Genomic DNA, 18,246 nt, shown 5'->3' with positions numbered 1-18,246 from the left:
CGATCTCCCCCTCAACCCCCCCCCCCCGCGTCGGTTCTCCCCTGTCGCCCCTCCTCCCTCTGCGCCGCCGTCACCTCCTCCTCGTCGCTGGACTCGGTACCGCCCTCCTCCTCCGTCCTCCCTCCACTCGCCGCTGGCCGGCCCCTCCTCGCTCCGCCTTCCTCCTCCGTCCTACTCTCTTATCCCTCCTCGAGTCGCCCTCCTTATCCCTCCTCCCTCCTCCATCCACAACCCCTCCTCCCTCCTCCCTGCTACATTTTGATTTAGTAGTCTAGTTCATATGCAACACTTTCATTTAGTTGATATGATTTAGTTGATTTAGTAGGCTAGTTGATTTAGAACATTTTGATTTAGTTGATTTAGTATGCTAGTTGATTTAGTAGGCTAGTTGATTTAGTTGATTTAGTAGGCTAGTTGATTTAGTTAATTTAGTATGCACCATTTTATTGTTATTTTTTCTGTAATTGGATAGCTAGATGCTTTTGTTTTTTCGTAATAAGTTATTTTTTGGCAAAATGTAGGTGCCAATTTAGTTAAATTTGCCACTTGTTTTTTTAATCAATTATCTTAGGCAATAGGGGCCAAATTAGATGAAATGTCTTGGTAGGTGGTACCCTGATTTGGTAGATATTTGTGAAAAGTTTTTTCGGCAATAGGTGCCACCGAAATGCTTTGGTAGGTGGTACCTTATCATCTAATATGTTACTAGATCTTAGGATTATAATTGTCCATTAAATTGCTTCTCGCGGAAGAACTAAAAATATCACATGCTACTGTTTTTCTTTCCTGTGAAGTGGATCGTTAATCCTTTGCTCATATTGCTTTAGGAAAATGGCGCCACCACCACCACCACCACCATGTCGACTGTGCAAGTCAAGGTGCGCCAGCAGCCTTGCAACTGGCAAGCTGTTCGACATCTACTTCCAGCCGAGTTTTCGTCATGCGGCGGTAAGAAATTAGATGAAATGTAACAACTATTTTATTTTTAGTGTTGGCATTACTGCATTGTGTCATTTTGCTTTTTTTACACAGATCGTCCCATGCAATGTGAGGTTGAAATTCAACAAGCTGACAGGAGACACTGTGACATTTGAGGCTCCTGGGGGCCATACACTATGGAGGTCGAGAAAGGACGCAATATGTCACAGATTGGAGGAGATGGATGGGCCCATTTCCTCGTCCGCATGCGTCTTACTGGTGGTGAGTTGATCAGCTTCTCCTTCAGAGCAGAAAGACCCAAGCTAGCTGTCATTTATATCAACCTGGTGGAAGATGATGATGACGAAGATGATGAAGATGACAAAGATGATGAAGATGACGAAGATGATGAAGATAATGAGGACCCACTCGATGAAGATGATGAGAACCCACTTCATGAAGCCATCGTAGCTCAAAGAATGAGGCTGAGCGAGGAGGAGGTGTGCAATCTATGGGACATAATTCCGCCACGTGATGACTTTGTCGGGGTGCCATTCGTGACCCGCCTGACAAGTACCATGGCCGATCGGCATGAAATGGTATGTTATACTGACTGTAGTAATTTGATGATGATGATGATGATATATATATATATATATATATATATATATATATATATATATATATATATATATATATATATATATATGCTTTGTTGTTATACTTACAAATGCAAATTATCCGATGATATGCTTAGTGTAGAGTCCAATGATATACTGTGTAGAATCTAGTCGACGATATGCTTTAGTGTAGAGTCTGATCACATGCTTATTAGTGTAAAATCCAAGGAACTATAAATAGTGTAGATAATCCAGATATACTTATTAGTAGAATTCATGCTTAATTAGTACAAAGGCGTAGTACTGTGTCTTTTGATAGTGTAGAAATCTATACTTAATAGAAATATATTTGCATGAGTATGTGCGAGGCTATTTATTAATTGATATATTTTTCTTATTCAGAAATTGCCAAAGAACCTATCTGTGAGTTGTGGTATCGAGCCTGATGAAGAAGGCTCAGGTGGACTATGCCTTACCGCAAGGGGCTCCGTCACCACCTGTACTTACCGCATGGACACAGACGGTCGCACACACTTAAACTCGGTTGGGTGGAAGAGATTCCTCGTTGGCAAGAATCTTCGTGTTGGACAGGCCGTCCTAATTACTATCAGGAACACCCACCGCCCAGGCTTCAAGATGATGATCGTCGTTGATATCATCTAGAACTACATATGTGTGTGTGGCTATATCATCTAGAACTACATATGATGATCGTCGTCGATGTCGTTGATATCATGTAGAACTACATATGGTGATCGTCGTCGATATCACCTAGTACTGCTTGAGGATGCATGTTGACTATATATGAAATTTTTATCTAGTAGTACTACCTAGTACCTATGATGCTTTATGAAATTGATATGTAGTAGTACCCAATGTTGGGGATATCGCTTATCGAGAACTTATCGGTTGACCCATGATAAGGGGTAAATCGGCCAGTTTATCGGCATATCAGCCGATTTATCGCCATATCGGCTGATTTATCGGCCGATTTATCCTATCGTTCAGACACTGGTAAGCGATAAATCGGCCGATTTTTATCAGAATATCGGAAGATATCTTGAACAATGGTAGTACCTAGTATCTGGAAATTGCAGTTTACTGAAACTGAAACGGGGTAGGAATTGGCGAAAATAATGAAAGATATAGCAGTAGCGCGGGGCTAGGAAATCGCTACAGCTAAGTAATAGTAGCGCGTTCCAGAAAAGCACTGCTGATATAGTCTATAGCAGTAGCGCGTGTACGGAACGCGCTACTACTAAACGTTAGCTGTAGCACCATACTAGTAGTGCGGCCACCCGCGCTGCTGATAGCATCAAAACCTGCACTACTACTAGGGTTTTCCCTAGTAGTGAAATGCCGTCGCGGAAAGGGGTTAAAAACCGTTTGTTTAGCACATCGCTGTACTAGTGTATGCATGAAGTATAAGATGCAAAACTCGGGTAAAATAAGTCAAACACGTGTTATTTAGGTATATTTTTGGGTATCTTATATTGCATTTTTCAATAGAAAGAAAAACTTAAAAAGAATAGCTACTTCTCCACCTGCAAAGATAGATATGGTTTATGAGGGTAAATCCATAGACTTGAACACAAATAAGACAAATCACAAAGTAAAAAAATGAATGATAGTTTCGGTAGAAAAATAAGTTAGGAGAGTATAGTATGGAAGAGTCTAAAACAAAATAGAAGTGTGTTTTAAGGTTCGTGCAAAATGTCCATAGGACTTAAGCCCAGCCATCGAATCTTATAGATAGTACACATGGTAGAATTTTGTGCAACAAAGAGGCACTAGTGGAAAAAGTGCTAGCCACAACTTTCGTTGGTGGCGCACCATTTTCCATCCACGCTAGCACTACTTATTTTAAATAATGTTGGCATGCACATAATTAGCACGTGAGCTTTACATGTTTAGTGCTGGCATATATTTTTATAGATAGGCCACAAATCGTTTGGCCCATATGTACTAAACGTTCGGAATATAGTGGTGGCGTCGGTTCTGTATGTACGCCATAGTTAATTTGTTAGTGTTGTCGTTTGTTTTCTATGCATGCCAGAAACTGTTTTTCAATATTATCAAGGGTTTTAAGTATTTAATGATTATAATAGCCGATCCTTAAAAAAATTGATTATACTAATCACAATTTTAGCGTTTTATCAAAATATGTACTCATCATTATTATTTTTATCAATCTAGAACTTTTATTTCTCTACTACCAGTTCAAATTTTGAGTCTTTATTTCGTCAAGTCTTTCATTAATCTTAGTCTTTTTCTTATTTGGCCTGTTATTAGCTATGGCGTTGCCCTTTTTTCCAATGCCAGCAATAACCTTTCTGAGTCAACTTAGTAAAACACCTAAGTCACCGCTCTCTCTCATTTCACACCCGGCCACGTCGACGCCCCGTTGCCGCCCCTCGTCGGCAGCAAGGTTAGATCCACTACTCCTCCCATCGTATCTCCTTCCTCTCCACTCTCCCACGTCCTCCGTTTGCGGACACGCCACACGGCTGGGATCCATTGGGATTCATGTAGTTGATTTAGGGGATTGCTTTCATTTGTGTAGAAATTTTAGTATATATCATGGATTGCTTTCTGTCATGTAGAATCCAAAGTTAGTTGCACTGATTGCTTTGTGTAGAAATTGTAGTGATAATCCGATTGCTATTGTGTATAATCCGATATTTATAATGTATTTTGATTAGAAATATTTTCAGTGTCTAGATTATTAGGAATAATAAAATGAACTCCTATAAATTACTAGTGTAGAATTTATTTACTTGTGTCTCCCTCTGTGGATTTTGTTTATTTGTGTATGCAATTACTAGTGTAGAATGATATATTTAGTTTTCAATATGTTTTGTGTAAAATAAACTCCAATTAATTATGTTTAGTATAAATTTTTACTAATGAACAAAGTGCTTATATACTTAGTTTCAATTATATTTTATGTAGAATGGCGCAGCCGCCACCATGTCCAATGTGCAAGTCAAGGTGCGCAACCGACCTTTTAAGTGGCACGCTGTTTGGCATCTACTTCCAGCCGTGCTTTGTTCCTAAAGCGGTAACGCATTACATGAACCTTCTAACAGTTTGTTCTTTTATTTTTTTTCTTGCTATTTCCTGTAATGCAATGTGTTTGTTTTTTGTTTTTTTTACACAGATCGTCCCTTCCAATGTGAGATTGGAGTTCAATGAGCTCATTACTGAAGACACTGTGATCTTCGACGCTCTAGGGGGGCCCTAAACTATGGAGGTCCACAAGGGACAAAAGATATCCCAGATTGGAGGAGATGAATGGAATCGTTTCATCGCCCACATGCATCTCACAGGGGGTGAACTTATCAGCTTCTTGTTCAGAAGACAAAACTCCAAGGCTGGTTGTTATCTACCTCAATTTGGAGGACGAAGATGATGAGGACCCACTTGATGAAGCCCTCTATGCCAAAGTAATCAGGCTAAGCGAGGACGAATCAGGCAACCTCTGGTACATACTTCATCCACGTGATGACTATATCGGGATGCCATTCGTGACCCGTCTAACAAGTACAAATGTTAACCGCCATGCATGTTATGTAATTATACTTAGTGTAGAAATTTGATAATATGTTATAGTAATGTGACTTGCTTGTAGTAATGTTGTGATATGCTTAGTGTGTAGTAATGTGATATGCTTAGTGTACTAATATTGTGATATGCTCAGTGTACTAATGTGCTGTGATATGCTTAATGTAAAAATTGAGGATATGCTTAGTGTGTACATAGTAATGTGATATGCTTAGTGTAGAACGCGATGATATACTTTATGTTTAGTAATGTGACATGCTAATTTATCAAAAAAATTCAGAAATTACCTAAGAGGCTAGGTGAGAGATGCGGCTTCGAGCCGGATGAAGCAGACATTGCTGGAATACACCTTACCGCAAGGGGCTCCATCAACAATTGTACTTACGCACTGGACACGGACCGTCGCACTGTCTTCAGCACCGCGGGGTGGAACAACTTTCTTGCTGGCAAGAATCTCCAGGTTGGACAAGCCATCTTAGTCACCATCAGGAATACCCGGTGCCATGACTTGCGGATGATGATTGTCATCGACCTCATTTAGAACTATGTGTGTGGCGGGGACGTAGATGCTAAATGAACTGCTTATGTATTAGCGCTATCTACTAGTGTTTCAGCTCATAATACTCTCTATTAACTGGTAATGTTTGTGAGATCTAGCTAGCAGCTACTACGTACTGTTTGTGAGATTGCCACTTCAATATTAACTCGTAATGTTCTATTATCTGGTACTAATCTACTGTGTAATGTTATATAGTATGTCCTTAGGTTTAATGTGAAATGCTTAATGATACATGGTGTCAATTTTGTTGTTGTTGTATGAAACGTTCATGGCGTGCAAATTACATCACGCACTGCTAGGTGACTGAATATAGTGGTGGCGTTGCAAACGTGACACGCCAACAAGACGTATAATACTGCTGGCGTAGCCACCAACGCCACCACTATTTCTTAACAATGACGCCATATTGGTGGCGTAGAGTTTCCACGCCAGCAAGGCTGATTTTGGCACGTCATAGCTAGGCTTTTTTGCACTAGTGAGGAGATCCGACGGCCAACAATACTCACATTTGCCACCTGTCAATCATCGGATCGGCTTCATCCAATGGTTGTTATTCTGAATTATTCATACATTATATAGTGGTATAGATATAGAAATAAATGTGCGAAAATGCTTAATCCACTTCGTTGGGGCGACATCAACAACATCATCGTCGCATTGGAGGCGGGTTCATAGAAACTTGTCATGTAGGCTATTGGTGATGCTCGTAGTTGGTATGCCGATCATAGGTTGGAAAACCGGACGTGGTTGGTTTGCTGACCATAGGTTAGAAAATCTGACCGAACCAACGGTCTGACAAAAGAAGAGGTTCTGATGCCTTGTCTGATCTGTTATGGCCAGCAGACCTTAGAAAGAAGTAGATTAAAGCTTTGCGGTTGGATATGAAATTTTTGGGCGAATACGAGAAAACCGGGGTGGTGCAACCAAAATTTTAGGCCGGCGATTTGTTGGTCTTGCAATCTACTAGGACGTCTATATAATGTTCTCACCTTTTCAAAATGCAATGGAACCGAAAAACCATCGATCATAGCTTCGCTCGTTCAGTCCTAAGTTTTTTTCTCTTTAAACATGGTGACAATGTCTACTTTTAAATAAGGAAAATGGTTTCCCATTTTATTGATATATGATAAGTAAAATGCAACACATAACATATAATAGTGCTAGAGCCGTTGTCCAACAAACATTACAGACAAATGCAGACCACACGAGTTCGACGACCATTCCCGTGGTTAGGCAATGGTAGCCAAGCCAAGATATGCCTCATCCGTAGGCAGACTAGTGACATCTATTAAGATAGGGATAATTGTATTCATGCCACTAGTTGTGTCCCACTCGACTGATTTGCCCCTAGTTTTTGAAAAACCTCGGTTTTGCCCAAGTCCGTTTGCTCCTCTTATGTTTTTGCCCTTCCGTCACGTTTTTGTCCAGTTAGTGCCGTTTGACCATGTGTTGACTGTCTTTGGACTTTTCTCTGGACCATTTTGCCCCTGCGTTCTCACTCTCTCAACAGAAACTTCCAGGTGCAAAATCTTATAATTAAGCAATTAATTAATTTCCTAATTATCTTATTTATTATAATCTTTAATGTTATTATTTCTTTTCTTTTTCTTTTAAAACAGGGGGTTGGGCCCACCTGTAAGTGGCATACCCAGCCACTATGTGGCTTGTGCCCACATACGGGCACCAGGGGGGCTCGGCCTCCGGCGGCCCGACGCGGCCTCCGGCGAGGCCATCAGCGGGCGCAGGCGAGGCAGGGAGGGCGCGCAGCGGGAGAGGCCGACACAATGCGACGGGAGAGTGGAGGGGCGAGCGGCCCAAGCGCGGCGCGGGGGAGGAGCCAGCGGCCCCGGGACGGCAGCGGGCGCGCGAGCTACGGCGGGCGCGGGGCGCGCGAGCTACGGCGACAGCCCGCAGGGGCGAGCGGAGGGGGGGGGGGGGGGCAACCGTTCCTTGTGGCCGGAGGCAGCCTCGGGGCTGGGCGGGCGCGCGCGACCGCTACGGCGGCCGGAGGCGGGATCTGGGCTGGGATCTGCGCGGGCGGGCGAGCTACGGCGGCGGCCCGTAGGGGCGAGCGGGGGAGGGGGCAAGGGAGAGCGCACACGGCGATGGGTGGCGAGCAGCGGCAAGACAGAGCGGGGCACGCGGGGCGTGTGCATGGCCACGGCGAGCTCCGGCCACAAGGAACGGCGGCAACATCGAGCGGCGGCGGATCAGAGTGAGAAAGCAGGGGCAAAATGGTCCAGAGAAAAGTCCAAAGACGGTCAACACATGGTCAAACGACACTAACTGGACGGAAACGTGACGGAAGGGCAAAAACATAAGAGGAGCAAACAGACTTGGGCAAAACCGAGGTTTTTCGAAAACTAGGGGCAAATCAGTCGAGTGGGACACAACTAGTGGCATGAATACAATTATCCCATTAAGATATTAAGCTCCTAGTTTGGAACCTTCTGGTGCGTCGAGAGCTATGGGGGACATTATTGGCTCCGCCTCTAAGGGTGTGTGTCGCCGGGCCGGCCGTTTTTTTGGTTTTGAGAAGGTATTGCACGTGGTTTATGTTAATTTTATTTTCTGTGCCTTTATCAATTTAATAATTTGTAACTTTTTTCAGCCTTTTTTTATGATTGTTTTTTTTCATAATTTTTAACTGACACCAAGGCCAAAACGTTTATGGACACCACAACCAGTGCGTTAGCCCCTATAGAATTAGAAGGTCAACCTGCATAATAGAAGGGCAGATCTAGGAGTCGCCCATGTCCAAACAACAACAGTATCTCGAGCATGGGAAAACACGCAAGCCACTCGTGTCGTGCCATCTAAAGTGAATTCACACTGACCACCAATGCCTTGAACTAGTTAAGTCAGCCTCTATCATCTTTGCCTTCCAAAACAGACACCCAAATAATACAATGGTCCTTCCCGAGGCCACTGGCAAAACCATGACTCGCCGGCGTACTACTATATCAAAGCATGGTTAACAATGCTCTGCCAGCTGCTGGCTATAGCAAATTGCCATGTCATCTATAGCCAATTGAATAACCAACACGTATAATAGTTACCTATAAGAAAGTACTTCATCCGTTTCTAAATATTTGTCTTTCTAGAGATTTCAATAACCGACTACATACGGAGTAAAATGAGTGAATCTACACTTTAAAATATGCTTATATACATCCGTATGTGGTAGTCTATTTGAACTCTCTGAAAAGACAAATATTTAGGAACGGAAGGAGTACTACTTTACGAACATATGACCCACCTTCCACTCTCTCAAACCTTCTTGGAGCTCGTGTTACAGCCGGATGTAAGTCTACAATCTGCTTCTCTTCTCTCTTCTCTTCTCTCTCTTCCAACTCAGCAACAATATAATATTTAAATCCTTATAGCCCGCTTATGTCAGCTTATTATATTTGCTCTCACAGTGCAATGTAAGCAACATGCATGCGACGCTAAGACGTATTTATCGCCCAATATGAAGGGGTAGAGTAGAGTTTTCACCATTAACCAAGCAGAGGAGCATAGGACTATAATAACACATTTAGAAAGGAGCACAACACACCTGCAGGCATCACCGGCGGCGAAATCGTCCAACACCAATTATGACTTTTACTTATCTCCCACACCCTCAACAAGGCAACATCGATGATGAAAAAATGAGTTGGGTTGGGGCATGGGATCGGTGGTTGATCTCCTATGTGCGCTCCCTGGGTGGCATGTTATGAGTGGCTCGAGGAGGAAGATGAATCCAGTGCCTTTGGATGTCGATCTAATGGTCAGAAAAGAAAGTGGCTAATTGAAATGTTTTTTCAGGCACCTGACAAATAACCACTCCATTTTTTCCCATTCCTTCGTTTCGAAAGAGACTCTTAATGGGTAAGGCAAATTGTTCTTTGCCATGGTTCCAAAATAAAATAAAATCAATCGATAAAGTCACACATTCATATTCGTTGCATTTGAGTTGTAAATACTTCAGATTCTGAAAACTACTTGGTTAAAGTTGCAAAATATTCTTGGGGCAAAAGATAGAAGAAGGCAAGAACCCCCGTATCAATGAAATGATACGCACCCTGAGTGTATTCCCGAAAAAGAAGGGAACAACATTATCATCAATGTGTCAACCTAATAACAAAATATTCTTAAAGGGATATGAACAAGATTGTAAGGTGGGCATGGGTGGGAATAAGAGCTGCGACTGATGTCGACTCCTCACCTGGAAAAGTGATAATTCACTCAGGTTGGCTACAGGAACATGCAGGCATGATTGGTATGTACTGGTGAGAAGATTCCCTCGCCGAAGATATCTGCAAGCTGCAAGCATGAGCTGAGGTGAGATCCGATGGAGGGGAGCGGCGGCGGCAAGCACTTCATCCTCGTCCACGGCCTCTGCCACGGCGCGTGGTGCTGGTACAAGCTGGCGCCGATGCTCCGCGCCGCGGGGCACCGGGTCACTGCGCTCGACATGGCCGCGTCCGGCGCGCACCCGGCGCGCATGGACGAGGTGCCGTCCTTCGAGGACTACTCGCAGCCGCTGCTCGACGCCCTGGCCGCGGCACCGCCCGGCGAGAGGCTGGTCCTGGTCGGGCACAGCCTCGGCGGGCTCAACCTCGCGCTCGCCATGGAGAGATTCCCGCGCAAGGTCGCCGCGGCCGTGTTCCTCGCCGCGTGCATGGCGTGCGCCGGCAGGCACATGGGCGTCACCATCGAGGAGGTAGGCAGACCCTCCCAGAATCAAGCTTAAGGCCCTGGATGAGCTCACATGGCCATTTTTCCAGAGCTCAGATGTGAACAATCATGGCTAATTTCTCGTGACTGTTGTGCTAGTTCTCCAGAAGAACCCGATCTGATTTTTTCATGGATAGCAAGAGCATGGTTCTGAACGCTGATCAAGGTGCTCGGCCTGCAGTCGCGCTTGGCCCCAAATTGTTGGCAGCGAAATTGTACGATCGAAGCTCAGTCGAGGTATACCAACATAACAAAGAAAATCTCATCTCTGCTTTTGATGTGAACTAACCAACAAACGTTTCTAGTAGTACTATCATACTCACAACATGGACGCAGGACCTGATGCTGGCTACGTTGCTGGTGAGACCAGGCTGCCAGTTCGTGGACGACCCGACGATGAGGGACGAGGCTCTGCTCACCGACGCCAACTACGGGTCGGTGAAGAAGGTGTACGTGGTGCTCAAGGACGATGCTTCCAACTCCGAGGAGATGCAGCGCTGGATGGTCGACCTGAGCCCTGGCACAGAAGCCGAGGAGCTCGCCGGAGCCGACCACATGGCCATGTGCTCAAAGCCCAGGGAACTCTGCGATGTTCTTCTCAGGATTGCCGACAAGTATGACTGAGAATGGTTGTGCACATCCAGCCGTACAACAAGCATGCCAGACCAAATTCCAAAGGTCCGTTAGAAAAAAGAATTCCAAAATCTAGTACACACTTCGATCCGAATTAACGGAGACGATCGGAGGGAGTAAAGAAATTCCTTTCGACTCATGTACAAATGCCAGAGTGAAGCATTAGAATAAGTACCTTCAGGGAGTTCACGCTTAAACTGTTTTTTTAGGGTTAAAGCAAAGCTTTATTATGAAGACATGTTGGGCATTTCGCCCATTACGATGACAGCAGCCTCGGCTGGTACATCATCCTCCCATAGGAGGGCTTCATCAACATTACATGCATAGCCAAGTCTAGCAATAGTGTGTGCAGCAGATTTTGCTTCTCTTCTACAGAATTGGACAGTGCAGCTAGAAAATCAAAGCTTCATCTGCATCTTCAAATCCTCCAGCGGCATAGCATACCTGGACTGGAGAAGTCCGGTTCACATCTATTCACAGCATGGGCTAGGAGCATGGAGTCAGTCTCAATGACGATTCTGATGGCCCCTAACTGAGCAGCTAAGTCAACCGCTTGACTCATAGCCTGAAGCTCAATCGTGAATGCATCAGGGACATGACACATGAGCCATCCGGCCAGCTTTGCAGGCCACCACATCCCCAACATGATCCCGAACCACCACACCCCAGGCTGCATAATCTTGTCCTGGAACAAATGCGCCGTCAGTGTTAAATTTGAACGTGCCGGATTGCGGCGCGCGCCATACTGCTGCTTCTTTCTGCACACTCTCCTTGTTCAGATACATAATCTCCATATATTCAGCATTGTCAACAGTGGCTTGGTATCCTATATTCTGCGCGCTTGCCGACTTGCGTCCCTGACGGACGTCGATTCCACCAATGCCACCATGCATAAAACAGCTCCAGCCTCTTTCTCCGTGGGATTAGCCATAGGATATCCATTTTTCCTGTACTGTTGTGCAACTCTGAACTGAACGTCTGACATCCTCGAGTCCCAGGAACTGCCATAGCTCCTTAACCTTGCTGCAATGTATAAACAGATGTGCACCATCTTCTCTCGCACTCGAGCATAGCAAGCATTGATCATCATCAACGGGGACCCCTCTCCTCACTAGATTCGCCCGATCCTGCGTTGGCATGGCATCTTCCAAATCCTCTTCCAAAAAGTGTTTTCACATGTGTTCAGATTACCTTGGGGATCAATACTTTGTCCTGAGTTGATTGCCGCCTCCATTGCATTAGTCACCACCTACAATTTATAGGCTTGTTTGACAGAATGCAGCCCTTTATCATCAAAGTGCCAAGATATGAAATCTTCTGCCCCATCTCGCAGTGGGATCTCCAGAATGAGTTTAGCGTCCTCAGGCCAAAACGTGTCATTGATTAACTAGCTATCCCACGATCCGATCATCCCGTTGCTATTTTTCCCTGACTTTTCCATATATAAATCATCATTAAACTATTTCTCATGCTTTTGCATATAACATCTAACATCATTCAAACCTTGTTGATTCAAACCCCAACCCCCCCCCCCCCCCCCCCCCCCCGCGGCGCAATTTTAAACATTTTCAACACTTCCCGCCCCTCGTGTATCTTTGGAACCGATGTATTTCCGCTTACTTAAATTAGAAAGGGGGTTTTCCCGGTAAAAAAAACCTGTCCAAAATTTAAACATAGTATAGGGTATAAATAAAAAGTACATGGATTGATTGCATATGGCGTCATATGTGCATTGCATCGAACAATTACACAAAAGTAAAGGAGAAGAACCCACCCGAAAAACTCAAAGAAACTGGAATAAAATAAAAGGAGAATAATAAGTTAATACACTTAGCTGATAGACTGCGTGAGCGAGTTATTGGCCAAGATGAAGCCATCAACTCAGTTGCGCAAGCCGTGTTACGTTCCAGAGTCGGCCTTGATCAATCTGGCCAACCCATAGGTTCTTTTCTATTTTTGGGTTCGACTGGTGTTGGAAAGACAGTGCTTGCAAAAGCCCTTGCCGAGCAACTATTTGACAGTGAAAAGATGTTGGTTCGCTTTGATATGTCCGAATATGTTGAGGCCCATTCTGTGTCGCGTCTCATTGGAGCACCGCCAAGGTTTCAAATATTATTCCTTTTGGACATCATAGTTCCATGCATAGTATTTTACCTATTATCCTGATGCATCTTTTAGTTATGATGTATTGCAGTTACGTTGGGCACGAAAATGGTGGGCAACTGACTGAGAAAGTGAGGAAACATCCATATAGTGTCATCCTTTTGGATGAGGTGGAGAAGGCACACCCTTCGGTGTTTAATGTTTTCCACCAGGTCCTTGATGATGGCATGTTGACCGATGGCTTAGGCCGGACAGTAGATTTCAAGAACACCATCATTATCATGACCTCAAATCTGGGAGCCGGGCACCTATCAACAGGAATGGCAAACAAAAAGGAAACGAAAGGCCTTCTCATGAAACAGGTTTGTGAATCCTAAATTACTCCAATATGTGTAATTGTTGCCGTAGTTACCTTACCATTGCTATATCTCATCAAAAAACATTCCTATATTCCTTTTAGGTTGAGAAATATTTCAAGCCCGAATTCCTCAACAGATTAAGTGAGATTGTGATATTCGAGCCCCTTCTGCAAGAGAAGTTGAAGGAGATCGTGAAAATTCAAATAAAAAAAGTCGTTGCTGGTGTCGCTTGTAAGGGTATCTCTTTATCTGCAACTGATGTCGCACTAGATGTCATCCTAGCGGAATCATACAATCCAGTAAGCAGAATCTCTATTTATCAAAATTACATGATAAGACTCATTTTTTTCTGGAATAGTCTACATACCATTGTTTGTCTCGGCAGATGTACGGCGCTAGGCCAATAAGAAGATGGGTGCAAAAGAATGTGATCACCAAGCTCTCGGAGCTCCTAGTCTATGAAGAAGCTGGTGAAGGCTCAGCGATCCATATTGATGCTATGGGCGACAAGGGTCTGAAGTATGAAGTGGTGAAGAAGGCGACGGTGGACCCGCAAGAAGATAAAGATGTAAACCATAGGCGGTGGCTAAAGAGACAAAGGGGTTTGCTTAGCAGTGGCATGAAGCCGAATAGGCTGTCTAAGAAAAGAGCTCAAGAAAAGAGCTAAGAAAAGAGGTCTCGCGAGTTCTTGCAACCATTAGTACAGTTAAACTACTAGGATTTTCGTGTTGAGTCAGTTTGAAGGACCAGCTGGTGATTTAAAATTGAACGATGCTACACTTATGGACTCAATTTATGGATTAAATTGTACGGACAGATGTGGGAGTATTTGGTTTGAAATTATGGGGGACACACCCCGAAATTTAAGGGGAGAGATTTGTGAGAAGATGACGTACTACGTGCGTAGGCTGTGATAATTACCAACAAACCAAGCAGCAAAAAATGCAGGCTCTGTCAATTTGATGAGGCAGATGGACGATGCAACGTCTGTCCGAACCTTCTTGTCTGCAGTGCACAACAGCGGGTGACTGAGTCTCTGAATCCAGAGACCTGGTGCCGGTACAATGTCGCTGCCGGCCATCTCACGCTCGACAATTCGACATGCATGGCTGCACAAGGCATTAGTCCGCGGCGCGTGCGTGTAAGCTTCGTTCGCGACATGCATTGCTGCTCCCTCCCCGATAGAATTCGACTCACTCCGCTAGTTTTGGTTCCTTCAATAGCGTTGGGCCACATCCTAGCTAGTTCTTGTAGATTGGGTTAGCAGCTGGGTGGTTTGGTTACTGATTAACTTCAGAGTGATTACTTCAGTTGACATATTGCGGCGCTGACGTGTTGAAGGAGCATAACTGAACATGCCTCCTAATTTGTTTGGCTAGAATTTTAAACAATGTTTACACCTTTTTTTTTCAACCGGGCTCACACACCTTTTATTTAATTTCTTAACGGAAATAACCAGTACAGAGTTCGACCTTAGAGAGGTAAAGCATAATGCAATTACCAATGGGGAGGGGAGGAGCGAGTTGGAGCATTAACAGAAACCTGCCGTTCATCCTGGCGGTGAATATTTGTACCATACCTGATGGGTGGAATGATACTGCAATTGTGATTATCCCAAAGGTCAATTCTTCAGAAAATGTAACACAGTTTAGACCAATCAGTTTGTGCAGTGTGGTGTACAAGGTTATTTTAAAAATGATCGCGGCCCATTTGAAGATAATCCTTCCAGATATTATTAGTGCGACTCAGAGTGTATTTGTACCCGGAAGAATGATTACAAATAACATCTTAGTGGCATACGAGTGTGTGACCGCGGGCGAGAGAGAGAGAGAGAGAGAGAGAGAGAGAGGTGGGACGGGCGGTCAAGGTGAAGGGTTTTCGATGGCTTGGATCCAAGCCTTTTGCTTGGGCATGACCCCTCTTCCTGTCTTTTTCTACTCACTGACACATGCATGCCTTCATGAACATATGCGCGCCTAAAACATCTTTTCTCTCTCCTCAAACTTCATTACTTTTATTAGATGGTTCATTTCTTTAAAATAAGATTTTTATTTTTGAAACATTATACATATTTGAAGTTTTGAACTCACGGCGCTATGATCTTTAGAACAAGATGAGTCTTGCATAAACTTTTAAACACATTTTTGGTAATTGAAATTGAAATATGATTTTATAGTAGCTTATCAGTGTTTTTAGTGAGGAACTTTTCTAGAAGCAAAAAATCCACATCCATTGTGATAAGTGATAACTCGTGTACAAGATCACAAATTCTCACAGGGAGGGCAAGAATACATCAGAGATGGTCTATCACCAAAAATTACTCACTAAATACTACGAAACCACATCGATCAATACACAAATTGCAATTGCGTACGCATGTGCATCTATCAGAGGAACAACTTGCTGGCTCTCTCATTGATCACCCAAGTTTCCATCTCGCGCACCAATTCCGTCTGAATCCACAACGGTCCCTCGGCCAACTCGCAAAAGAGCTTCTCAAGAAGCGGAGCGTTGCTGAGCAAGAACCTAGCCAGCATCCTCTGCGCTCTGCCGCCTTGGTAATGCACGAAGCTGATCCTCTTTGATTAATAAGCTAGTCTAGTAGAGGCATACTAGGGACTCTCTGTTTGTCTATGTATTACACATGTACTAAGTTTTCGGTTAATACAATTCTAGCATGAATAATAAACATTTATCATGATATAAGAAAATATAAATAACAACTTAATTATTGCCTCTATGGCATATTTCCTTCAATCCCCGGTGATCCAATCCTACCTAAGGCAGCGGTAGAGGCCATAGACGGTGATCTAAGGAGACTTCATGACGATGTGCTGCGGAGAGAGAAAAGCCTTATTGCCTCGAAAAATTCAGGATGCCTGCTCTATGTGGTTAATGTGCCGCAACAAAGGTTGTGCGTCGAGACATTCCCCGCGGAAAAGTTCTTCCTTCGATTCGATTACATCTTCGACATGTTTCACTTGAAAAAGCTGGATTTTACGTCTGTCTGCCTTTTTGCCTTGTACATGAACTACATCATCAGGATTGAGCAAATACCTTATGAAAGGATCGATATAGTTGACTAGAGGGGGGGGGGTTGAATAGGCAACTAACAATTTTTAGCTTTTCTTTACCAAATTAAACTTTGCATCAAAATAGGTTGTCTAGATATGCAACTATGTGAACAACCTATATGATGCAATGACAACAAGCACGCAAGCAAGTAAGATATATAACTCGAGTAAACTTGCGAAAGTAAAGGAATGAGATAACCAAGAGTGGAGCCGGTGAAGACGAGGATGTGTTACCGAAGTTCCTTCCTTTTGAAGGGAAGTACGTCTCCGTTGGAGCGGTGTGGAGGCACAATGCTCCCCAAGAAGCCACTAGGGCCACCGTATTCTCCTCACGCACTCACACAATGCGAGATGCCGTGATTCCACTATTGGTGCCCTTGAAGGCGGCGACCGTACCTTTACAAACAAGGTTGGGGCAATCTCCACAACTTAATTGGAGGATCCCAACGACACCACAAAGCTTCACCACAATGGACTATGGCTCCGCGGTGACCTCAACCGTCTAGGGTGCTCAAACACCCAAGAGTAACAAGATCCGCTAGGGATAAGTGGGGGGAATCAAATTTCTCTTGGTGGAAGTGTAGATCGTGGCCTTCTCAACCAATCCCGAGCAAATCAACAAGTTTGATTGGCTAGGGAGAGAGATCGGGCAAAACTGGAGCTTGGAGCAACAATGGAGCTTTTTTGGGAAAGAGGTGAGTCAACTTTGGGGAAGAAGACCCCTTTATATAGTGGGGGGAACAAACCAACCGTTACCCCACTTCTGCCCCGAAGAGAGCGGTACTACCGTTGTGCCAGCGGTACTACCGCTTGCCACTATAAGCGGTACTACCGCTCCTCATCGCGGTACTACCGCTTGGCCCACAGCGGTACTACCGCGGTGGGAGGGCGGTACTACCGCATAGGAGCGGTACTACGGCCCCCCACAGCCGCGGCCAGTACCGTAAAACCCGACACGAAAAAGGAGCCCTCGAATCGAGGCGGTACTAGCACGAGACCACCGCGGTACTACGGCTTGGGGCTACTAGCGGTACTACTACTCTGGAGCGGTACTACCGCTCCCAGAGCGGTACTACCGCTTGTGGCACCCAAGCGGTACTACCGCTCCGTCCCGCGGTTCTACCGCTGGGACCAGAGTGAGCACACAAATGGGGGCTACTAGCGGTACTACTGCTCTGGGCGGTACTACCGCTCCAGAACGGTACTACCGCTTGTAGCACCCAAGCGGTACTACCGCTCTGGCCCGCGGTACTACCGCTGGGACCAGAGAGGGCACATTGAGAAGAGAAACAAGCCCATCATTGAAACGGAAAGGCTCGGAGGGAGAGGCAAAGGAAGTGTACGTGATGATTCCGCCCTAGCCTTTCCAAAACGGACCCCCTCTTGATAGTACGGTGATCCCTAGGAAACTAGTCCACCAAACTAATCCGAAAGGACTACACCGTCTTCGCTTCAAGCTCCGAGGGGAGGGAATCATCTCGTGCCAAAAGGATGAATCTCTGAAAAACACTCAATGCACACGATTAGTCCGCAAAAGCATTGTCATCAATCACCAAAACATCTTAGGGATAAATATGCCCTTACAATCTCCCCCTTTTTGGTGAATTGATGACAATACAGGATTTGCACAACTGGGAAAAGACAAGGACATAAGCAAACCCCAAATCTCTAAAATATAGACGGGCTCCCCCGAG

The 18,246-nt window shown here is 44.7% G+C and overlaps 2 protein-coding genes and 1 pseudogene across 2 annotated transcripts; all 3 read left to right on the top strand.

The window, feature by feature from the left end:
* The first annotated feature begins 4,523 nt into the window (after nt 1-4,523).
* LOC109765320 (uncharacterized) lies at nt 4,524-5,653 on the top strand (annotated as a pseudogene).
* A 4,207-nt stretch (nt 5,654-9,860) lies between these two features.
* LOC109765324 (probable esterase PIR7A) lies at nt 9,861-11,645 on the top strand. The gene is made up of 3 exons (XM_020324122.4): nt 9,861-10,369; nt 10,483-10,620; nt 10,720-11,645. Exons 1-3 carry the CDS (start codon nt 9,998-10,000, stop codon nt 11,005-11,007), a joined length of 798 nt encoding a protein of 265 aa, XP_020179711.1. The 5' UTR covers nt 9,861-9,997; the 3' UTR covers nt 11,008-11,645.
* LOC120976033 (chaperone protein ClpB1-like) lies at nt 11,010-13,651 on the top strand. Its single transcript, XM_073495617.1, has 3 exons — nt 11,010-11,061; nt 12,851-13,118; nt 13,211-13,651. The coding sequence occupies exons 1-3, from the start codon at nt 11,010-11,012 to the stop codon at nt 13,494-13,496; spliced, it is 606 nt and encodes a 201-aa protein (XP_073351718.1). The 3' UTR covers nt 13,497-13,651.
* The last annotated feature ends 4,595 nt before the right edge of the window (nt 13,652-18,246 follow it).

This window comes from Aegilops tauschii, chromosome 3 (genome assembly GCF_002575655.3).
Source record: "Aegilops tauschii subsp. strangulata cultivar AL8/78 chromosome 3, Aet v6.0, whole genome shotgun sequence".
NCBI lineage: Eukaryota > Viridiplantae > Streptophyta > Magnoliopsida > Poales > Poaceae > Aegilops > Aegilops tauschii.
Note: the sequence above shows the minus strand (reverse complement) of the source record. Positions and strands in the feature narration are given on the sequence as shown.